This window comes from Budorcas taxicolor, chromosome 13 (assembly GCF_023091745.1).
Source record: "Budorcas taxicolor isolate Tak-1 chromosome 13, Takin1.1, whole genome shotgun sequence".
Taxonomy (NCBI): Eukaryota; Metazoa; Chordata; class Mammalia; order Artiodactyla; family Bovidae; genus Budorcas; species Budorcas taxicolor.
Genome location: NC_068922.1, coordinates 72,128,019 through 72,152,756, shown reverse-complemented (window position 1 = coordinate 72,152,756; position 24,738 = coordinate 72,128,019). Strand labels below are relative to the sequence as shown.

At 45.6% G+C, this 24,738-nt stretch overlaps 1 protein-coding gene across 1 annotated transcript; it reads left to right on the top strand.

Moving 5' to 3' along the window:
• The first annotated feature begins 23,542 nt into the window (after positions 1-23,542).
• GTSF1L (gametocyte specific factor 1 like) lies at positions 23,543-24,013 on the top strand. The gene is made up of 2 exons (XM_052651344.1): positions 23,543-23,827; positions 23,903-24,013. Exons 1-2 carry the CDS (start codon positions 23,543-23,545, stop codon positions 24,011-24,013), a joined length of 396 nt encoding a protein of 131 aa, XP_052507304.1.
• The last annotated feature ends 725 nt before the right edge of the window (positions 24,014-24,738 follow it).

Genomic DNA, 24,738 nt, shown 5'->3' with positions numbered 1-24,738 from the left:
ATCATATGGCTTTTATTTTTCAATTTGTTAATGTGGTGAATTACATTGATTGATTTGCAGATATTGAAGAATCCTTGCATCCCTGGGATAAAGCCCACTTGGTCATGGTGTATGATCTTTTTAATGTGTTGTTGGATTCTGATTGCTAGAATTTTGTTGAGGATTTTTGCATCTATGTTCATCAGTGATATTGGCCTGTAGTTTTCTTTTTTTGTGACATCTTTGTCAGGTTTTGGTATTAGGGTGATGGTGGCCTCATAGGATGAGTTTGGAAGTTTACCTTCCTCTGCAATTTTCTGGAAGAGTTTGAGTAGGATAGGTGTTAGCTCTTCTCAAAATTTTTGGTAGAATTCAGCTGTGAAGCCGTCTGGACCTGGGCTTTTGTTTGCTGGAAGATTCCTGATTACAGTTTCAATTTCCGTGCTTGTGATGGTCTGTTAAGATTTTCTATTTCTTCCTGGTTCAGTTTTGGAAAATTGTACTTTTCTAAGAATTTGTCCTTTTCTTCCACATTGTCCATTTTATTGGCATACAACTGCTGATAGTAGTCTCTTATGATCCTTTGTATTTCTGTGTTGTCTGTTGTGATCTCTCCATTTTCATTTCTAATTTTATTGATTTGACTTTTCTCTCTTTGCTTCTTGATGAGTCTGGCTAATGGTTTGTCAATTTTATTTATCCTTTCAAAGAACCGGCTTTTGGCTTTGTTGATTTTTGCTATGGTCTCTTTTGTTTCTTTTGCATTTATTTCTGCCCTAATTTTTAAGATTTCTTTCCTTCTACTAACTCTGGGGTTCTCCAATTCTTCCTTTTCTAGTTGCTTTAATTGTAGAGTTAGGTTATTTATTTGACTTTTTTCTTGTTTCTTGAGGTATGCCTGTATTGCTATGAACTTTCCTCTTAGCACTGCTTTTATAGTGTCCCACAGGTTTTGGGTTGTTGTGTTTTCATTTTCATTAGTTTCTATGCATATTTTGATTTCTTTTTTGATTTCTTCTGTGATTTGTTGGTTATTCAGAAGTGTGTTGTTCAACCTCCATGTGTTGGAATTTTTAATAGTTTTTCTCCTGTAATTGAGATCTAATCTTAATGCATTATGGTCAGAAAAGATGCTTGGAATGATTTCGATTTTTTTGAATTTATCAAGTTTAGATTTATGGACCAGGATGTGGTCTATCCTGGAGAAGGTTCCATGAGCACTTGAAAAAAAGGTGAAATTCATTGTTTTGGGGTGAAATGTCCTATAGATATCAATTAGGTCTAACTGATCTAATGTATCATTTAAAGTTTGCATTTCTTTGTTGATTTTCTGTTTAGTTGATCTGTCCATAGGTGTGAGTGGGGTATTAAAGTCTCCCACTATTATTGTGTTATTGTTGATTTCCCCTTTCATACTTGTTAGCATTTGTCTTACATATTGCGGTGCTCCTATATTGGGTGCATATATATTTATAATTGTTATATCTTCTTCTTGGATTGATCCTTTGATCATTATGTAGTGGCCTTCTTTGTCTCTTTTCACAGCCTTTGTTTTAAAGTCTATTTTATCAGATATGAGTATTGCCACTCCTGCTTTCTTTTGGTCTCTATTTGCGTGGTATATCTTTTTCCAGCCCTTCACTTTCAGTCTGTATGTGTCCCTTGTTTTGAGGTGGGTCTCTTGTAAGCAGCATATAGAGGGGTCTTGTTTTTGTATCCATTCGGCCAGTCTTTGCCTTTTGGTTGGGGCGTTCAACCCATTTACGTTTAAGGTAATTATTGATAAGTATGATCCCGTTACCATTTGCTTTATTGTTTTGGGTTCGGGTTTATACACCCTTTTTGTGTTTCCTGTCTAGAGAATATCCTTTAGAATTTGTTGGAGAGCTGGTTTGGTGGTGAATTCTCTCAGCTTTTGCTTGTCTGTAAAGCTTTTGATTTCTCCTTCGTATTTGAATGAGATCCTTGCTGGGTACAGTAATGTGGGCTGTAGGTTATTTTCTTTCATCACTTTAAGTATGTCTTGCTATTCCCTCCTGGCCTGAAGAGTTTCTATTGAAAGATCAGCTGTTATCCTGAGAAACCCCTTGTGTGTTATTTGTTGTTTTTCCCTTGCTGCTTTTAATATTTGTTCTTTGTGTTTGATCTTTGCTAATTTGATTAATGTGTGTCTTGGGGTGTTTTGCCTTGGGTTTATCCTATTTGGAACTCTCTGTGTTTCTTGGACTTGGGTGATTATTTCCTTCCCCATTTTAGGGAAGTTTTCAACTATTATCTCCTCAAGGATTTTCTCATGATCTTTCTTTCTGTCTTTTTCTTCTGGGACTCCTATAATTCGAATGTTGGAGCATTTCATATTGTCCTGGAGGTCTCTGAGATTGTCCTCATTTCTTTTAATTCGTTTTTCTTGTTTCCTCTCTGATTCATTTATATCTACCATTCTATCTTCTATTTCACTAATCCTATCTTCTGCCTCTATTATTCTACTATTTGTTGCCTCCAGAGTGTTTCTGATCTCATTTATTGCATTATTCATTATATTTTGACTCTTTTTTATTTCTTCTAGGTCCTTGGTAAACCTTTCTTGCATCTTCTCAATCCTTGTCTCTAGGCTATTTATCTGTGATTCCATTTTGATTTCAAGATTTTGGATCATTTTCACTATCAATATTCGGAATTCCTTCTCAGGTAGATTCCCTACTTCTTCCTCTTTTTTTTGGTTTGGTGGGCAACTCTCCTGTTCCTTTACCTGCTGAGTATTCCTCTATCTCTTCATCTTGGTTATATTGCTGCGTTTGGGGTGGCCTTTTTATATTCTGGTAATTTGTGGAGTTCTCTTTATTATGGAGCTTCCTCACTGTGGGTGGGGTTCTATCAGTGGCTTGTCAAGGTTTCCTGGCTAGGGAGGCTTGTGTTGGAGTTCTGGTGGGTGGAGCTGGGTTTCTTCTCTCTGGAATGCAGTGGAGTGACCAGTAATGGGTTATGAGACATCAAGGGTTTTGGAATAATTTTGAGCTGCCTGTATATTGAAGCTCAGGGGAGTGTTCCTGTGTTGCTGGAGAATTTGCGTGGTATGTCTTGTTTTGGAACTTGTTGGCCCTTGGGTAGAGCTTGGTTTCAGTGTAGGTATGAAGGCGTTTGATGAGCTCCTATTGCTTAATGTTCCCTGAATTCAAGAGTTCTCTAATGTTTTCAGTCTTTGGATTTAAGCCTCCTGCTTCCGCTTTTCAGTTTTATTTTTACAGTAGCCTCTAGACTTCTCCATCTATACAGCACCAATGATAAAACATCTAGGTTAAAGATGAAAAGTTTCTCCACATTGAGGGACACTCAGAGAGGTTCACTGAGTTACAAGGAGAAGAGAAGAGGGAGGGGGTAGTTAGAGGTAACTGGAATGAGATGCGGTGAGATCAAAAGAGGAGAGAGCAAGCTAGCCAGTAGTCACTTCCTTATGTGCGCTCTATAGTCTGGACCGCTCAGAGGTATTTACGGAGTTATATGGGGAAGAGGAGAGGGAGGAAGTAGACAGAGGTGGCCAGGAGGATAAGAGAGAGGAATGAGAAGGAGAGAGACAAATCCTGCCAGTAAGCAGTTCCTTAGGTGTTCTCCACCGTCTGGAACATACAGACATTCACAGAGTTGAATAGAGAAGAGATGGGGGAGGAAAGAGACAGAGGCCACCTGGTGGAGAAAAAGGAGAGTCCAAAGGAGGAGAGAGTGGTCAAGCCAGTAATCTCGCTCTCAGGTAAACTTGGGTAGTGAAGTTTGGGTTTTTAAATGTACAAAATTGACAACAAAAACCTAAGAGCAAAGATTAAAAATCTAGAGAAGAGGTTGGATTTTCAAAAATACAATATTAAAGAAAAGAAGCAGAGGAAAAAGGAAGAAAGAAAAAAGAGAGAGAGAAAAAAAAAAAAAAAAACAAACACAAGAATTATTTAAAAAAAAAAAAAAAAAAAAACACCAACAACCACCCAAAGACTATATATGGTGTTTGCCTTAAAAAAAAAAAAAAGTCTTTTTTTAAAAAATAGTAATAGTAGGTTATAGAAATAAAAATTAGAGGAGAAATAGAAGACTTAACAATTTTAAAAAAAAGTTAGAAAAAAAAAAAGGAATAATTTTAAAAATGGTAAAAATATATCTGGCCCTTCTCTGATGTTGTGGGCCATGTGGGATCACTTCCAAGGTGGTTCCCCCTGTTTAACTTCTGTTTGCTGGTTTTTTAGGCTCACTAGGTCAGTAGCGCTGTGGGGACGGGGGATGCTGCAAACAAATAGCACTGTCGTGTGCACACAGTGTCTCAGCCCCGCTTGACCTGTCCCTTCTCGCGGGGCACAAACCGCTCCGGCTTTACGATGCTCAGCCGGGAACCGTCTGGGGCCGGCCCTAGGCTGCGTGCACTTCCCCGGTCTAAGCCGCCCAGGTTCGGCGCTCAGGTAGCTCTCAGAGGCACAGATTCGGTTGGGACTGCGTTTTGTGCCCTTCCCAGGTCCGAGTAGCTCAGGAGTTTGGCGAGCGCGATCGCTGCGACTTGTCGCCTTTTCTGCTGCTGCTGCTCAGTTTTCTGGGTGGACCACTGGCGCCCCTTGTGAGGCAGATGGTGACTGTCCAGCACCCCCAGAAGTCTTAGCAAAGAAGCCTGCTTGCAGTTAGGTAAGTAAAGTTTCTCCGGGTCTGCAGTTGCCCCTTTCCAGTCTTTACGGCTCTGGCTGCCTGTTCCCGGCGGGGGATGGTCTGCAGCCGGCTTTTTCCGTTCCGTCCTTTGTTCTGTGCTCGGTCCTGGCGGTGTCTTATGTTCGAGCTTTTCGTGCGGCAGCTATCCCACAGTCTGGTTTGCTAGCCCAAGTTAGATCGTTCTGGTTGCGCGTGGGGCGTTCCTGCCCAATTCTTACAAAGCACTGCAGCCCACGCCTCCCGCGGTTCCCTGACCTGCCCCCACTTCCCAGTGGCGGATGCAGGCGTCTGTGCTGCTTTTCCTCTGGGGGAGTTACTGTTGGGCTTGTAATCTCTTGGTTTTAATTATTTCTTTATTTTTCCCTTCCTGTTATGTTGCCCTCTGTGTTTCCAAGGCTCGACACAGACTCGGCAGGAAGAGTGTTTCCTGGTGTTTGGAAACCTATCTTCTTAAAATTCCCTTCCCGGGACGGGCTTCCCTTCCCGGGATGGAGCTCCCTCCCCACCTCCTTTGTCTCCTTTTTCATCTTTTATATTTTTTCCTACCTGTTTTTGAAGACAATGGTCTGCTTTTCTGGTTGCCTGATGTCCTCTGCCAGCCTACAGAAGTTGTTTTGTGGAGTTTGCTCAGCGTTGAAATGTTCTTTTGAGGAATTTGTGAGGGAGAAAGTGGTCTTCCCGTCCTATTCCTCTGCTATCTTTACAGTTCCCAAGGCTTTTTAAAAATAAAGATTATCATTCTACAAACAAATATGAATAATGACTTGCCCAAGTGGTGAAACTATAAAGAACAGCACAGAAATTATTATGCTAAAGGTCAGGACATGGGTCATCTCTGGGTGAAGGAAGGAAGCTGTAATTGGGAAAGGATGGAGGGGGCCCCAGGAAGTGGTTACAATCATATTAACCTGAACCTATGAGCTGGATGTATATATTTTTTTTCTGTATTTTTATCCCACATTAAAAATTGATGAAAATTGAAAAAAAGCAGTGAAACACAAGTAATTTACAAACCCACACCTGAAGATAAGGGGAATGACAGTGAGCAGCAGGGGATGGTTGTGTGTGTGTGTTTGTGGGGCGGGGAGGGGGGGGGGGGGTTCTACCTGGCTCTAGAATCCTCTGAAGAGGCCCTAGCCTCCTGATAAAACAGCTGGGTGGGACCAGAAGCCCCACCTGGATAAATGCCCCAGAAACAGGGTGACAAGGGTCTCCCAGGCTCTCCACACCACCCCAACCCCCTTCCTACCCTCCCCACCTCCTAGGGGGCAGACAGGGCTGCGATCAGAGCTAAAGCTTGGAGTGGGTCTGGGGTCCAGGACTGCTGTTTGAGGGTCTTGGAGCCTGCATGCTGAAAACAACGTGAACCACTCTTGGGGGACAGTCAGCACCCCAATCACCAGGCTGGCTGCTCTGCTTCGGTTATGGACAACCAGAGATGCACTAGAGTCACTGACGTAGTCCATCCTGATTGTCTGGCCAGCTGTCAAACATGTTTACGGGGCTTCCCTGGTGGTCCAGTGGTTCAGAATCCAGCTTGCAATGCAGGGAACACAAGTTCAGTCCTTGGTCCAGGAAGATCCCCCGTGCCGTGGGGCAACTAAGCCTGTACTCCACAACTGCTGAAGCCCAAGTGCCTTGAGAGACTGTGCTCTGCAATAAGAGAAGCCACCGCAATGAGAAGCCCGCTCCCTGCAACTAGAGGGCAGCCCCCACCCTCCGCAACTAGAGAAAGCCTGTGCACAACAGCGAAGACTCCATGCAGCCAAAAATAAACATTTTTTAAATATGTTTATGATCAGCCCTGCTGACATTCATTAAAGCCTGTGTGTAACTATTAAGGGACGCACTACCCACAGAAACACCATCACACATCACTCACATACCTCCGATAAGGCCTGTACCGAGTTTCGGGGCACATGAGGCTTTACCCGGCCCCTCCCAGAGCTACTCTAAGGATGCAAATGTCAGAGCCAGGCAATCCCCAGCGCAGAGCCCAAGCCAGAGGAACATGGGAGCTGGGACGACCCTGTATGGTTGAGCAAGTTGAGGCCCAGAGGGTGAAAGGAACTCCCCGGGGGGGACTCACGAGTGCTCTGCTGTTTGGTTGTTTCATCTCTAATCCTCACAACACCCCTGCCCAGGAGCAGCTGGGGAAACTGAGGCCACCCCAGAACCACCATTCTTCTCCTCCACTGGATTTTTATTTTTATTTTTTTTCTGTTTTCCTCTTCCCCACCTTCAAGGACACCAGCTGCTGACTCACTGAGTGCCGGGCCCTCCTCGTCCCGCCTTATTAAGCCCACTCTTTTTTTTTATTAAATGTGTGTGTTCAAGCATACAGAGGAAAGACACCAACATGTTATTGATATTTTCTTCTACGTTTTTGCATTTTCTGATTCCTTTTTATAATAAGATTCGGAAATGAGAAAATTCAGTTGTGTGTTAAGGAAATACAGCAGAGCAGTTTGGGACAATGAGCTCTAATAGGAGAACGAGGTCCCCGGGAGAGTCCTCTGTCCTTCAGCTGCTAAGTGATCTTGTGCAAGTCCCCCTGCCTGGGCCTCAGTCTCCCCATCCAGTCAATCTGAAGGGTGTGCTAGTTTTTCTTCAACCCCCACTCCAACCCACCCATCTTCCCACCCTGCTCTGTGCTCAAAATACGGGCCCCTGTGGAGTGTACCACCCTGACACCATTGCTGGCTGGCCTCCAGGTCCCAGAGGCTGGGAGGAGCCAGAAATGGCAGTATTTCTTCCCTGCAGTCTCCCTCCTTTGGGTCCTCCTTCTGGCAGTAGCTCAGCCCCTACATGACCACAGCTCCTGCTGAGTGGCCCCTACTTTCTGCCTCCAGTTCTCAGTGGAACCCCCTGCCCCTGCCCCTGCCCCAGTCTTCTCACTGTTGCTCTTCCTTCAGTTCAGTTCAGTTCAGTCGCTCAGTCGTGTCCGACTCTTTGCGACCCCATGAATCGCAGCACGCCAGGCCTCCCTGTCCATCACCATCTCCCAGAGTTCACTCAGACTCATGTCCATCGAGTCCGTGATGCCATCCAGCCATCTCATCCTCGGTCGTCCCCTTCTCCTCCTGCCCCCAATTCCACCCAGCATCAAAGTCTTTTCCAATGAGTCAACTCTTCGCATCAGGTGGCCAAAGTACTAGAGTTTCAGCTTTAGCATCATTCCTTCCAAAGAAATCCCAGGGCTGATCTTCAGAATGGACTGGTTGGATCTCCATGCAGTCCAAGGGACTCTCAAGAGTCTTCTCCAACACCACAGTTCAAAAGCATCAATTCTTCGGTGCTCAGCCTTCTTCACAGTCCAACTCTCACATCCATACATGACCACTGGAAAAATCATAGCCTTGACTAGACGGACCTTAGTTGGCAAAGTAATGTCTCTGGTTTTGAATATGCTGTCTAGGTTGGTCATAACTTTTCTTGCAAGAAACAAGCGTCTTTTAATTTCATGGCTGCAGTCACCATCTGCAGTGATTTTGGAGCCCCCCAAAATAAAGGCTGACACTGTTTCCACTGTTTCCCCATCTATTTCCCATGAAGTGATGGGACCAGATGCCATGATTTTCGTTTTCTGAATGTTGAGCTGTAAGTCAACTTTTTCACTCTCCTCTTTCACTTTCATCAAGAGGCTTTTTAGTTCCTCTTCACTTTCTGCCATAAGGGTGGTATCATCTGCATATCTGAGGTTATTGATATTTCTCCTGGCAATCTTGATTCCAGCTTGTGTTTCTTCCAGTCCAGCGTTTCTCATGATGTACCCTGCATAGAAGTTAAATAAGCAGGGTGACAATATACAGCCTTGACGTACTCCTTTTCCTATTTGGAACCAGTCTGTTGTTCCATGTCCAGTTCTAACTGTTGCTTCCTGACCTGCATACAGATTTCTCAGGAGGCAGGTCAGGTGGTCTGGTATTCCCAGCTCTTGAAGAATCTTCCACAGTTTATTGTGAGCCACACAGTCAAAGGCTTTGGCATAGTCAATAAAGCAGAAATGGATGTTTTTCTGGAACTCTCTTGCTTTTTCCACGATCCAGCGGATGTTGGCAATTTAATCTCTGGTTCCTCTGCCTTTTCTAAAACCAGCTTGAACATCTGGAAGTTCACGGTTCATGTATTGCTGAAGCCTGGCTTGGAGAATTTTGAGCATTACTTTACTAGCATGTGAGATGACTGCAATTGTGCGGTAGTTTGAGCATTCTTTGGCATTGCCTTTCTTTGGAATTGGAATGAAAACTGACCTTTTCCAGTCCTGTGGCCACTACTGAGTTTTCCAAATTTGTTGGCATATTGAATGCAGCACTTTCACAGCGTTGTCTTTCAGGATTTGAAATAGCTCAACTGGAATTCCATCACCTCCACTAGCTTTGTTCATAGTGATGCTTTCTAAGACCCACTTGACTTCACATTCCAGGATGTCTGGCCCCAGCTGAGTGATCACACCATCGTGATTATCCGGGTCATGAAGATCTTTTTTGTACAGTTCTTCTGTGTATTCTTGCCACCTCTTCTTAATATCTTCTGCTTCTGTTAGGTCCATACCATTTCTGTCCTTTATCGAGCCCATCTTTGCATGAAATGTTCCCTTGGTGTCTCTAATTTTCTTGAAGAGATCTCTAGTCTTTCCCATTCTGTTTTTTTCCTCTATTTCTTTGCATTGATCACTGAAGAAAGCTTTCTTATCTCTTCTTGCTATTCTTTGGAACTCTGCATTCAGATGCTTATATCTTTCCTTTTCTACTTTGCTTTTCTCCTCTCATCTTTTCACAGCTATTTGTAAGGCCTCCCCAGACAGCCATTTTGCTTTTTTGCCTTTCTTTTCCATGTGGATGGTCTTGATCCCTGTCTCCTGTACAATGTCACAAACCTCATTCCATAATTCATCAGGCACTCTATCTATCAGATCTAGGCCCTTAAATCTATTTCTCACTTCCACTGTATAATCATAAGGGATTTGATTTAGGTCATACCTGAATGGTCTAGTGGTTTTCCCTACTTTCTTCAATTTGAGTCTGAATTTGGTAATAAGGAGTTCATGATCTGAGCCACAGTCAGCTCCTGGTCTTGTTTTTGTTGACTGTATAGAGCTTCTCCATCTTTGGCTGCAAAGAATATAATCAATCTGATTTCAGTGTTGACCATCTGGTGATGCCCATGTGACCCTGCAAAAGTGAAAGTGAAGTTGCTTCGGTCGTGTCCAATTCTGTGACCCCACGGACTGAAGCCTGCCAGGCTCCTCCATCCATGGGATTTTTCCAGGCAAGCGTACTGGAATGGGTTGCCATTTTCTTCTCCAAACGGACCCTGATGCCCAGGTATCTGGGTCCCTTTACTCCATCCACTCCCCAGTACTACTTCCCTCATTAAATCCACCTGAATTGGATTCTGTTTCTTGCTGGAAGCTCAAGTAACACAGGCATTAGTCAGTCTATGTAGTAAGTATAAATTTCCCTGCCCACATTCCTCAGGGATTAAAAACCTATTAATACTCCCCACCTCTACCCTCTGACTGAGCTTTGCATGTTCCACTAACCCAGGTAGGTGGCGTGTGGACGTGCCAGGATTCAGCCGCCTCCAAGGGCAGAACGCTAACCTGTCCATGGGCAGGTCTGCTGCACTCGGCCCATAAAAGCAATTCCAACATTTAAAAAAAAAAAAAAAAACTATTAATTTCCCTGCTGCTGCTACTGCTAAGTCGCTTCAGTTGCGTCCAACTCTGTGCGACCCCATAGACGGCAGCCCACCAGGCTCCACCGTCCTTGGGATTCTCCAGGCAAGAACACTGGAGTGGGTTGCCATTTCCTTCTCCAATGCATGAAAGTGAAAAGTGAAAGTGAAGTCGCTCAGTCGTCTCCGACCCTTAGCGACCCCATGGACTGCAGCCTACCAGGCTCCTCCGCCCATGGGATTTTCTGGGCAAGAGTACTGGAGTGGGGTGTCATTGCCTTCTTCCTCCTATTTAAATTCATTCTACCTTGTAAGCTCCAGTTTCCACTGAACGTGGGGAAACAAAGCGACAAACACTAAACAGAACAGCCACTTCACTCAGCTTTTCTTTCAGTAAACGCCACGTGTCTTCCGGTTTCACACGTGTGCGCATGCGCCACCCAGAGGCAAGCCAAACTGGGGTGGGAGGGGATTACATACCGCGCCAGCATCTGGGAGGGTCGTGTGGCTGCGAGCCGCCCTCAGCCCTCAGTGGCCTCTGAGTCTGGGTCCCCTCGATTCCGGCTGCAGTAACTACAGTTCGCCCATGGCCCCTGATACTCCTGGGACCCTGTAACCCACGGGGCTTCCCTGGTGGCTCACTGGTAAAGAATCTACCTGCGACTCTGGAGACCCTGGTTCAATCCCTGAGTTGGGAAGATCCCCTGGAGGAGGGCATAGCGACCCACTCCAGTACTCTTGTCTGGAGAATTCCAAGGAAAGAGGAGCCTGGCAGGCTGCAGTCCATAGGGTCGCACACAGTCGGATACGACTGAGCGCCTAAGCAGCAGCAGCTGTAACCCACTCGGACAGCGTCTGTCCACTGTCAGCCACATGCACAGCCTCTCTGGGGGCTTGAGGACCCCAGCCTGCTCCTCTGTGCTGTGCTGGGGTCACTGGTCTCACTGACATTGTCTGTCCTCGGGTCATTCCATTGCTATACTTATACTTCCCTTGGCTACCAGGCGCCACTAGTCAGGCGCCGTATTGGACTTTCTATGAGGCTTTTTCTGGGATCCCTAACAGCCTTGCCTGAGGTTGCTCTCACCTTGGAGGACGGGATGCCGGACACCTTCTCGGGGAACCCGGTAATTCTAAACCCTGACCCAGCCTCCTCATCCGGTTCCTTCCACATTCTCTCATTCGACTCATCTCCTCTAGAGCAGGGAAATAGTCTTCATCGCCACCCATTTTCCCCCCTGCCCTGTGGTTCATGGTGTAAATGATAGTGCTTTGGGGTTCCTTTAGCTTTGTGTGCCATATGCCAAGCCAAGCTTCAAGAACAACAACAAAAACAAGCAAACAGGAACATTTCTCTCTCTTCTGCTTCTGGCTCTTGTAATCAAAAGCCAAAGCTTTCAAGAGCGCTCTAGAGCTCAAAACCCTTACCATCTGACTCTCAGTGCCTCAGGCTTTTCAGGGACCTTCCCTGCCCTGGGGTCTCAGCCACAAGGTCCACTGTGAGTGCTAGGGGTGACCTTCAGTGTCACTTGTGACCAGCTGCACATCAGTCACTTACTCATTCAGTTAACAGATATTTCTTGGCTACCACTAGGCACCTGGTGCTCTGCCGGGCACCGGGGATACAGCAGGGAGTTGATACAGACACGATCCGTGCCTCTGGGGGCTTCGAGCCTCCTGGGGGAGGGAGGTGCTCCTCAGAAGAGGGACAGTAATGAATCGTAAAGTGACAGCGTCATAAAGTGCTGTGAAGGAAAGGCGCTGGGACTACGAGGGCAAAGAATAGAGGAGTTTAACCTTGCAGGGAGTTCAGGGGAGGCTGAGCTCTGAAGGGCGAGCAGGAGCGTAATCACACCACAAGAGAAAATCAGATTTTCAAAACAGGAGATGCCAAGAGCCCATGACAGGCTGGGAGGAGAGAAGCAGAAACGTGCTCCAGGCCTGGCTGGGTGTGGAGGGTCTCTTGGGCACCTGAGGAATCCTGACTGTATCAGAATTCTTTTTATTATTATTATTATTAAAGTACAGTTGATTTACAATATTCTATTCATTTCAGGTATACAACATAGCTATGCAAAACTTTTATAGACTACACACCATTGAAAGTTAGTATAAAAATATATATATATAAAAATTTTAAAAAATTTAAAAAAAAGTATAAACTATTGGTTGTATTCCCTGTGCTGTTCAGTATGTCCTTGCAGATTATTTACTTTATACGTAGCAGCTTGTACCCCTTAATCCTCGACCCCTCTCTTGCCCCTCCCTAACATCTTAATCGCAGTGGGAAGCAGAAGAGGGGCAGTGTATCTGGATTTCTGGATGTCCCCTCTGGGTCTGGGCCAGAAAGAGGCCAGAGGGGAGGTGGGGAGGCCAGTTAGGAGACCCTAGACCAGACCAGAGACAGTCATCCCTAGAATTACAGCACTGGTGATGGGATGAGGGAAACTGGATAGATTCAAAAGTTGCCCCGAAGTTAAGAGCAGCAGGACGTGGTGACAGATTTGACATGGGGGCGGAAGTGAGGGAAGGGAAGGATCAGAGCCTCTGTTCTGCTGAGTGGATGGAAGTTGACAGGCGGCGGTGTGGTCAGTTGAGACAGAAGCTTCAACACGGGGCCTAGTAGGGCGGAAGGTAGTTTTCAGACAGTCTGGGCAGGGTAGGTGTGAGACGTCCAAGGGGAGGCATCAGTTGGCAAAGTGGCTTCGTGGGTTTGCACTCAGCAGAGGTTTGGATCTTGAGCTGCTTATGGTGAGTTGTCTACAATACAGACAGGAAGAGGAAGAAGAGAAAACAGCCCAGGGGACTCTTGAGTTCAGTGGCCCGGTGGCAGAGAGTAAGACTGAAGAATCCAGGACTTCCCTGGTGGTGCAGTGGATAGGAATCCACCAACCATTGCAGGGGACACGGGTTCGATCACTGGGCTGGGAAGATCCCACATGCCTTGGTGCAACTCAGCCGGTGCACCCCGAGGATAGCACCTGTACCCTAGCACCCGTGCTCTGCAGCATGAGAAGCCACAACAATAAGAAGCACACACATCATGACGAAAAGTGGCCCCTGCTCACCACAACTAGAGAAAACCTGCGTGCAGCAACAAGGACTGAGCGCAACCAAAAACATATACGTGATTAAAAAAATACAGATTGAAGAATCCAAACAGCAAATTCAAGGGTAGGGTAAAGACAGTCCAAAGAAAATAGAAACTAACAACCACAATGCAAAGATGACTATAAATATTGCTATAGTAGACTATAAATATGCTGACTATAAATATTGATGCATGCAACTTATTCCCAATTATCAGAAATAAGTATTAAAGCTTAAGATATATAATATGTTAAAATAATTTATTTTGAATAACCATGATCATAATCATCTGCCTGTAAAAATCCCAAATTATTTCCCCCAAAAGTATGATATATGAGAGGAAGAAAAAGCATATGATGGGAGATCTAGATTGTTGTATTTAGAATAGTGTATTGTATTATAAAAATAAGAGGTATGACTTCTAAACCACCAAAGAAAACTAACTGGAGGAAACATGGCTCATTAGAAACAAAATGACAGAACTAAGCCAAACAAAGTAGGTGAGACAGTAAACGTGCACAGGTTATATTCATCAGAGACTTAAACTGAATCCCAAATGCAAATCCAAATTATTAGACTTCAAAGTAAGGTTTTCCTGATGTTTGATGGTGCTTTGCTGGAGAACCCAGGAATACCAATTCCTGTTCTGCCAACCAGCCCATCTCATGAAGTTCCCAAAAGACAGATTCTCCAAAAAAGAAAATACAAACCCAAAGTTTCCACACTATTATGATTAGGCTTGGACTGGGACAAGGACAAGGTCACCAGTTCATGGGTTGTCAGATAGAGCAAGTAAAAATACAGGATGCCCCTGTACATTTGAATTTTAGATAAACACCAAAGAATTTTTTGCTTCTTAATTTTTTAATAAAAATATTTACTTAGTTTTGGAGAACTATGTCATATAATAAATGACCGAAAAATTAAAAGAATAAACCTCCCTAAACTGACATGTTATATGATAGATCTTCTCCAGGCACAACAGCTTTTATTATGAATATAAAACATTAATTTTATGATTTTTATCTGCTCTTACATCAGCTTTAACTACTTGGTGTTGGAAGCTTGAGTGTCTAGGCTTTCAAAATTTCACAGCCATCTCAGCCCCTGTGGTGTGACTGAGGCTAACATCCCATTCCCATTGTGGGGTAATAAATTTCTATCCTCGGGGTTCTGAGCTAGACCTCGAAGAACTTAAAAAAAAAAAAAAAAAGATCCTCTCACTAGGATCCTTCTAACATGGGGAAAATGCAGCCACCATGCATTGAAACATGATCCAATTTGGACACATAAATATATATTTTCAGCATAAGTATGTCCCATGCAATATTTAGGACTTGAAGTAAAAGTGTTAGTCGTTCAGTCATGTCCAACTCTTCGCGACCCCACGGATTGTAGCCTCCCAGGCTACTCTGTCTGTGGATTTCTCCAGGCAAGAATGCTGGAGTGTATTGCCATTTCCTTCTCCGGGGGATCTTCCCAACTCAGGGATCAAACCCAAGTCTCCTGTATTACAGGCATATTCTTTATTGTCTGAGCCAACAGGGGAGCCCAACTTGAGCTTAAAAAGTATCACTGTTTAATTGAAATTCAAGTTTAACTGGGTGTCCTGTATTTTACGTGGCAACCCAGCACACCAGAGCAAGTGTATTAGAAAATGAGATCCACGGACTTCCCTGGGGATCCAGTGGTTAAGAATCCACACTTCCATTGCAGAGGGCACAGGTTCCATCCCTGGTCAGGGAGCTAAGATCCTGCATGCCTCACAACAAGGCCAAAAAATAAAATAAATTTAAAAGAAAATGAGGTCCAGGAAAGAGGGAGTTGGCACTCACCCAGCCACATGAGGGGGCATGTTGGAGAGCAGGTGACCTTCCCACTAGTAAAAGTGGACTCACCAATCTGCAGTCTGGCCAATGAAGTTGGCATTTCCTTCTGAGAAGTCAGAGAGAGCCTTGGGCAGCAGCAACTTTTCCTCCCTGTCCTCAAATCAATGCACATCCATGAAATGCCACCTAAAGGTTGAAAGTGAAGAGACTTCCAGATGACTGACAGTGGTATTCAGATGCTCACTAAAGTGATCAAAGGGAAAACCCAGGAAAATCTGTATGAGCACGTAAACCAGGAAGGAACCCAAACCACATGCTCATAACCTTGCGGTGAAATGTAATACGGGAAGGAAGGACTGATGGCTGGTGAGCTGGGTGACGCTCACAAGAGCTGAGATTTTGGAGCTGGTTATTAAATCATTGGTAGCTTGAAACTGGCCTTAGCAGGAGTGTTTGCACCATGGAAATTGGCAGATGCTACAAATCAGAAAAAAAAAAAAATTGAGTTTGGTGGTTAAACATTTGGACAGCCAGCTTACCAAGTAAGAAATAAGTCACCTACACTTCCTGTGTAGGAAGTGGTCAGTGCCTCATGTATATCCATGGGACTTTTCAGTGTTTTGGCCAGCTTCCACCTCCAGTCTCTGTATCTACAGAGGGGAGTAGGGGAGCTGGGTGTCTCTTGCTCCCAAAACTGCCCACACTTGGCAGACTGGAAGTGTCAAGGAACTTACACTCCTCAACAAATGAGACTTTTGGAAGTTGGTATACACATGTTCCATCCTCCCTATCCCTTGGCTGGGGTAATTCTGAGTTCTGTGCTTTACACCTTTTCCCATAAGTTTCCCCAAAGCCCTTCAGAGGGAGGGAGATGGCTCGAACCATACTGATACTGAATGCAGGTCCATGTGCCTGACACACAGTGAGGCCAAGCAATACCAAAACGTCAGAGTTAGGAGCACAAAAAGGTGTACTGAGGGGACCAGGCAAGGAGATTAGGGTGGCTCGAGCCTTAAAAAAACCCCAAATCCCTGAAAACTTTCAGCAAAGCCCTTTTATAGGAAAGGTGAGGAAGGGGTGTGGTTAGTTGTTGCAAACTTCTTGGTGTCAGATTCTTTGTTCTTGGAGGTCAGATCCCTATGTTCCTGGAAACCTCCACCAAACAAATGTTATTCTCTGATCTCACAAGAAAGGGCAGGGTCCCAAAGTTCAACTCCCATCCTTCAAGGTCCTGGGCTGAAAAGACGGGGTTCCTGCGAGGGTCAATTACCTGCCGGGAGGCTTCCTCCACCATCCTGTCTGCATCCTCCCGTCAGTGGTCAGACATCAAGTGAGGTGACCGATCTCAGCTGACGGTGCCCTTAGGATTGGGTTCTCCAGACCCCGCCCAGCTGTCATCACGGAGGAAGCCAGGCGCCCAGGACCCCACCTGCCCTCGGGCTTGCCATTTAACCTGGAGAGAATCATTTGTACGGGACCCAGAGAAATACATGTAGCAGATACCAAGCAGGTTCACTCCCCACTCAGCTCATCACAATTGTCCTCCTTTGAGAACAGCCCCGACCACAGAGGTGGACCTTAAGTAATTCTATGCAGTGTCCTCGAAACTTAACCGTGACCTCTGGCCACCTCCTAGGAGTAGGCGACTGATCTATGCTCGGCCAAATTTAGAAACTTGAGTGGAGACTGAAGCTGGTTGAAGCTGGTACCTTAATGGTGGTGTCCATATACTCCAACCGATGAAGCCTCTATAGACCATGACCCACGGATACAGCCACCGCCAGGAGGTCACAGAGATGGGGATGTAGGAGGGTGCCCTCCTGCTTCGGGGCCCGGGGGCCTGGCTGGTGGGCGGCCGTGGTGAGGCGAGGATGCAGATCTGGGGGACACAGCCCTCAGCGTGGCCCCGAGCCCCCAGCTCTCCTGCTGCCCTGAGGTTGAAGGACCTGGAGGGACCCAGGAGAAGGCTCTGATCCATCCCTCATGCACTCTGCCTCGAGGACCCATGCAAGCTGACCATTGGCAGAGCGGGACCCGGAAACTTGCACTCAGGGGCTGGCGCTAAAGGTCTCGCGATAACTCTCACTCGCAAACAGGCGCACTGATGAGCATATGCTAAAGATCTCACGCTAACAGCTGTGCGCTCGCCCAACCCTATTACAATACTTGTTAAAGTATTTGCAAATCTCCAGTCCTTTCCATAAATGTTTTTCTAAATATGATTTTTGCTTGGTTTCTTGTTATGGGAAAAATATGCTCAATGGAAGTTTTTAAAAAGTATAGAGAATAAACTGGTGCCATTTTTGTCTCAGTCATATATATGTATATTAATTTATTTGCTTGGCTACACTGGGTCTTAGCTGTGGCACTCAGGATCTTCAATATTCCTTGCAACATGCAGGATCTGTCGTCGTGGCTTGGAGGATATGGGCTTCCCAGGTGGCGCTAGTGGTAAAGAACCCACCTGCTAATGTGGGAGACATAAGAGAGGAGAGTTTGATCCCTGGGCGGGGAAGATCCCCTGGAGGAAGGGCATGGCAACCCACTCCAGTATTCTTTCCTGCAGAATCCCACGGATGGAGGAGCCTGGTGGGCTACAGTCTGTGGGGTTGCAAGGAGTTGTACATGACTGAAGCGACTTAGCGCACATGGGGGATCTAGCTCCCTGAGTGGGGATCAAACCCCTGCATTAGGCCCCCCTGCATTAGTTGTGCAGTCTTAACTGGACCGCCAGAGAAGTCTCTGTCTCATTCTGTTTTACTATCTGTATGTGAGCACACATACAAAGGTGTCTGACTTCCCCAACCTTACCTGCACTTCCAGAGTAAACTACTTGAACTTGAATCCTTGCTTCAGGCTCTGCTTCTGGAAGAAGCCAGATGAAGACAGAGTCACATCCCTAGGAGGAAACCATAAAACGGGAGCTCCAAGCAGCTGGGAGCAGGGAAGCAAATCCACAGGGCAACTGTCCTCGAGTCACACTCAGAGTCGACATGACCCCTGGGGAGCGTCGGGAGGGCTGGCTCCTAGCACCTCAGGCCCCAGCCCCACGTCACACTCCGCCACTGATGTTGGAATGAGATCTGAGTTGTTTCTGTGACCAGATGTGGGAAGGGGTCTGGCTGACTTCAGGGTGCTTGAGCAAACAGAGACCCCCTTAGGCACAGAGCTTGGATGTCTAGGCTCCAGAATTATGAGAAAATGAACTTGGGCTTTTTCAGCCACCCAGTCTGTGATATTTTATTATGGCAGCCTGAGTTGACATGCATTCTCCATTGAACGTTACAAATTAACTAGTATTATGTATTTAGCATTTAGTAATATGTATTTAGTATTCTCTTCTAAAGTGAAAACTCTTCTCTGCATCTTTGGCTACATTTCCTTTCATTTCCTTTTTTCCCTTCTTCCTGTCTTTCATTCCTCCCTTTATTCTTTCTTTCCTTCCTTCTTCTCTCCCTCTCTCCTTTCTTTCTTAATTTCCTCCCTTCCTCTCTCCCTTCTTTCTTTCTTTCTTTTTCTTTCTCCTTTCATGTCCTCTCTCTCACGTGCTTCCTACCCCCTCCCTTTAGGGAGCTCTTATAGGTCTAGGGGTCTTAAACCAGTTTATAAGTAGCTGAGTCTTAGATTTATCAGTTGTACTGATTTTTATGTTTTCTGTGTCATTAATTTTTACCCTTACTTTTAATTCTTTCCCTAGGTTTATCTTGTGGCATATTTTCTAGCTTCTTGAGTTGGATGCTTCATTAACTTTCAGTCTTCCCCATTTAATAACCCAAACATTTGTGCCATGGAAGTCTTTTGTTACATTCTGTGAGTTTTGCTATGTGGCGTTCCAATTGTTGTGTTCTGAATGGCCTATAATTGCAGTTTTGTTCCATTCTTTGAGTTATTTAGGAATCAATTTCCAAGCGGTTTAATTTTTTTCTGTTTGTCCCTTTGTTTTTAATTTCTGTTTTGTGGTCAGATAATGTGGCCAGAAAAGGGAAGCTTGTCAGCACCTCAGAGGTTGTCTCTGTGGCCTAGAATGGCATGTTTCTCTCCATTCCTCACAGATGCTCGAATGAAATGTCTTTTCCGTTTGTACTAATTTATGACACAGAGCTTGTTTTTTCCAAGCTGACATTCCCTGAAGCACGGATCCTACGAGTAGCTCTGGGGATTCCGGTGCCACCAGCGTGGACCCAGGAAGCCCTCAGGCAGAGAGTCACTGTGGACCTCGCTGAAGTGTCCCGGTACAGGCATACTTCATTTTTACGGCACGTTGCTTTATTGTGTTGTTTTGTTTGTTTTTTGGCTGTGCTGGGTCTTCCAGGTGTGCAAGGCCTTTCTCTAGATACAGCGTGCAGACTTCTCATTGTGGTGGCTTCTCTTGTAGCAGGCTCAGGAGTTGTTGCACACGGGCTTAGTTGCCCTGAGGCATGTGGAATCTTTCTAGATGGGATCAGACTCGTGTCCCCTATGTTGGCAGGCTTAACCACTGGGATTCCTAACCACTGGACCACCAGGGAAGCCCTTATTGTGTTTTTCATCAATTGAAAGCTTTTGGCAACCCTGCAGCAAGCAAGTCTATTGGAGTCATTTTTCCAACAGCATTTGCTCACTTCATGTCCCTGTGTCACGTTTTGGCAATTCTTGCAGTGTTTTGAATTTTTAAGTTATTATTAAATGTCCTTTGGTGATCTGTGTAATCAATGATCTTTGATGTTACTGTTGTAAAGAGATTACAGTTTGCTGAAGGCTGAGACAATGGTTAGAAATGTTGTAGCCCTAAAGTAATTTTAAAGTATGTAGACTGTTGCTTTAGACATAATCGTGTGACTATTGCACATGTAGTAGGCTACTGGGTGTACGTGTACTCAGTCGTGTCCAACTCTTTGCAACCCCATGGACTGTATGTCGCTACAGTGCATTGGTTGCAAAGACTGAGACACGACTGAGTGAGTGAGCATGCATGCAGGATAAAGCTAACTAGGGAATGTTTGGGCGGGGCAGGTCACAGGGAGCTCCCTGTCACTATGTGATCGTCCTTCAGGGATGCCTGGGAGGGGGTGTTGGCCCTGAGAGAGAAGCTGACCTGAAGTCCCTCTGAGGCTGAAGGATTCGGATTTATGGTGACTCTGATCGTCCATCCCACCTCATAATGATGATTGCTGACTGGGCTGCCCAGGACGCATAGTTTTTCTTTTTCAGGAAACACTGTTTCTGCACATTCTGTGACCCCTTATCCATGCCTGCATCTCCAGCTGTCAGCAGCATCTCTCAAGACGATCAGAGTGGGGAGGGAGGGATTGCAAGGCAGATCTGACCTCGCTTGCATTATTGGTCTCTGACATGTAGAGGCCAGAGAAGTGTCGCCCAGACAGTTGGATCTGCATCCCTCGCTCCCATCCGGTTGCTATGGTGAGCGACCTGTCAGATCCCGGACATGAAGTAGATGCTGGGAGAAGGCTGAAAGCTGAAGGACCATTCAAGAGGTCCATTAGAAGCATTAATGAGCTTGGTCTTCCCTCTCTCCGTAATGGACTAAACATTAGCCTGCCCCACTAATGCGTTCTTGGCCACAAAGACACCTACAAAGGCTAATGCCCTGTTCCCTATTATGTGGATTTCAGTGACAGAAGAAATACTTTCATTATCAATTCCATTCACAGACTTATAGATGCTTGAATCACTCGAGCCTCAGCCACCTCTGGTTTGGGCATGAAAGAGGCTATGGGAATGGGAATTTAAAAGAAAAAATTGTGAGCATCATCAACAAACACCATGCTGGGCTTTGGGGACACATCAGAGCATATGCTGAATCACCTTTAACTCCCCATGGGCCCGATAGCTCCTTCAACACTGGGTTTCAGGCTTAGAGAAAATGGACTGTCTGTTGCATAAATGGTATGGAAGTTACAGTTTTCCAAGGACCCTTTCTCAGCAAAATATACCAGGAGCTGTCCTTGTGTAGAGGACGTTCCGGTGGGTGGCAGGGGTACAGTGAGCATAACTCTGCGAGCCTCTCATTCCTCACAGGGGACAGCTTAGCTGGAGGCACTAGAATTCCCACCCATGCAGAGTAAGGTCCTGCGTGGAACCCGGGAAGGTCCCAGTGGGCAATGACTGAGCATCTTCTCCCAGTCTGGGGGGTTTTCTCCCTTGGGGAGGAGGCAGCATACTCTGCATGTATAGAGAAAAGGGGGAAAAATTACTGGTGACAGAAAAGACAGAATGGGGACATTGTCAGGACTCTTGTCAAAGTCCCTATTCTCCCCCTCCTATGCATGTAACAAGCCCAGACTTCCTTGATCCCTGAAGTTAGGTGTGGCCGTGAAACTCACTTTAGACATGAAATATCAGTAGAATTAAAATGTCATTTCAGTGGAAGTAAAAGCATAAAGTAGAAGAGCTATTTGAAGAGACAATGACTGAGCATTTTCCAAACAGAATGCAAGACACTAACCCAGAAGCGCGGCCAATAAATATAAGGAAAGAATAAGTATAAAGAAATCCACAGGTCGACAGCCTAGTGAACCTGTAGGAAAATCAAAGACAGAAGTTCTTTGAAACAGACCTATGAAAAGACATAGATGGGTTTCAAAATGAGAGTGCGAGCTTCCATGATAGCTTAGTGGTCAAGAATCTGCCTGCCAATGCAGGAGACACAGGTTCAGTCCCTGGTCTGGGAAGATCCCACATGCTGGGGAGCGACTAAGTCCAAGCACCACAACTACTGAGCCTGTGCTCTGGAGCCCGGGAGCTGCAGCTACTGAAGCCTGAGCACCCTAGAGCCTGTGCTTCCAACAAGAGAAGCCACCACAGTGAGATGCCCACGCGCTGCAACTAGAGAGTGGTCCCAGCTCTCTGCAACTAGAAGAAAGCCCCTGCAGCGGTAAAGACCCAGCAGAGTCAAAATAAAAAAGTAAAAAAGAATGAGGGTGAAATAAAGATGGTTTCAGACAAATGAAATCAGAAGAGTGTGTCAAGAGGAAATTCTAAAAAGAGAAAACTTCCAGCAGAAACAAAGCGATCCCACATAGTGAGTCGAGGTGCAAAAGCAGAGAGACATAAATGTGAACACAAGTGTAATCAAACTTTGATAATAGCAATACTTTTAAAATTAGGCTTAAAATACAGGGAACAGGGACTTCCCTGGTGGTGCAGAGGTTAAAGACTCTGTGCTTTCACTGCAGGGGGCACAGCTTTGGTCTCTGGTCAGGGAAGGAAGATCCCACATGCCATGTGGTATTGCCACACACACACACACACACACAAACAGGGAACCAAACATAATAAATCACGAGGGAAGTAAATGAAGAAAAAGTTCTGTATTACCCAGAAAGAAGCTAATACTTATTAACTTAAAGCCTTGATAAATTAGCTTTGATTGTTTTCACTTGCAGAGTTACTGCAAAACAATTAGTTCTACATTGTGTAACTTACAGACTAGTGAGAGAAATGGAGCTTTTAAAAGTCTGTTTAAAGGAAGATAGAAGAAAATGAACCAAGCAAAAAAGAAGATGGTAGATTTAAACCCAAATATATCACAAATGCTATTAAAGATGAAAGTTTAAAGACAGGTAAGTGATAAATTAGGAGTCTGGGATTAGCAGAAACAAACTATTCCACGTAAAATAAACAAGGTTCTACTTTACAGCACAGGGAACCATATTCATCACCTTGTAATAAACCATAATGATAAGGAATATGAAAAAGAATATATGTGTGTGTATAGCTGGATCACTTGGCTGTAGCCAGAAACTAACATATACTTCAACTGAAAAACAAAACAAAACAGAAAGACAGGTAAATGATGACATGTCACCAGTAGTTGTGAATGGCAGCTTTCCCCAAGCCCATCTCATGCCTTGAAAGTAAAGGACAACAGGACTTCGGCTGATGACTCACAATGCCCATTGTGACTGTCCACGGCTGCCCAGCAGCTTCACATAAGTGAGAGTTAAAGGCAAGGGCTGGCTGGCACGTCCCTTCTTCAGCTCCCTGAGGGGCCACTGTGGTTTGGGCTCTGGCATCTGCTTTGTGTGGTCCTTCCGTCTCACATGCCACTTGATGACTGCCTGTTGTCTGTGCAGCTGCTCCTATCAGCCCCTTGTCCCTCCTCCAACCCATCACTCGTGGTCCCAAGAATAGGCAGCCCGAGTTGTTCAGACCTGCAGCTCCAGAGTTCCAAGGGGCAGCGCTGGCACGGAGGACTGCTCCATCCTTCTTACCAAAGGCCTGTTCCATGAAGGGCATTTCATCGTGACTCCGGGCAGCAGGCTACCCTGCTTCAAGAGCTAGTTCCCATGGAGCCAGAAGCCTTAGAAATTTGCCCTTACAACCCTCACCACCGAATCCCACTCAGCAGATTTCAGTACCACCTGGCATCATGCCGGAGAAAGAACCCTAAGAAAGCCAAAAAGATGGCCAGCTGCAAATACAACGCCTGTCACGTGGTCCCCATCAAGAAGCTGGAGGAGCACGAGGCTGCCTGTGTCAACAGAAGCACAGTGGAGGAAGAGGACAGCCTGAGTCCCCTGAAGATCAACCTTCCAAATGCCGGGCAGAAGGGCAACAGAGATGCCTCTCCGGTGTCCCCCTGTCTTCCCAACCCTGATGTCTGGAATGTTGATAGCACAAATTGCCACCCCATGTTTGTCCTTAAGTCTTTCATTCCCCAGAAGCTTGTTTGCGAAAGCGACACCAGAGAGTCAGAGACAGACCACCACACCCCATCCCTGACCGCCCCCCTAGAAATCATCAGACCGGGAGAGTGAACCGCCAGCAGAAGATACAAGCCTCTTAAATGCCTGATGGGAGATGCAATTCACCAGAATAAAAGGCATGCATAGCAAACTACACTGGGGTGCTTTTTTTAATTTGTTTTTAACCCACCTAACAGATTCATTTTATTTTATTTTTTGGCTGCACTGGGTCTTCCTTGCTGCACATGGGCTTTTTCTAGCTGTGGCGAGCCGGGGCTACTTTTCATTGCTGTGCTCAGCCTTCTCATTGCAGCAGCTTTTCTCGTGGAGCACAGGCTCTGGGCACAGGGGCTTCAGCTGTCGTGCACAGGCTTATTTGCTCTGCGGCATGTGGGATCTTCCGGGACCAGGGATCAAACGTGCAGCCCCTGCACTGGAGGCGGATTTGTAACCACTGGACCACCAGGGAAGTACAAGGCTTTAAATGTGCATAAACTACACAATGTTAAAATGGCTTTAAAATATACTATTTAATGGTATCCTCACAAGAATTCAATGAGGTAGATTAAGTATCCACACTTTGTAAATTAGGAGAGTGGGGTTTAAACAAAAGAAATGGCATGGCCAGGGGAACAGGACCAAAAGCAAAGGACAGAAATGAGTCAGTCCCCAGGCCACGTGTCCTAACCTACGGTGCTAAATTGTTTCCGTTTTTTTTTTTTAAGTACTTGTAACTTTGCCACCCCTGGCCCCTTCAACTGTTTATACAAAGTGTTATGTAAAGATTTCTTCTTGGA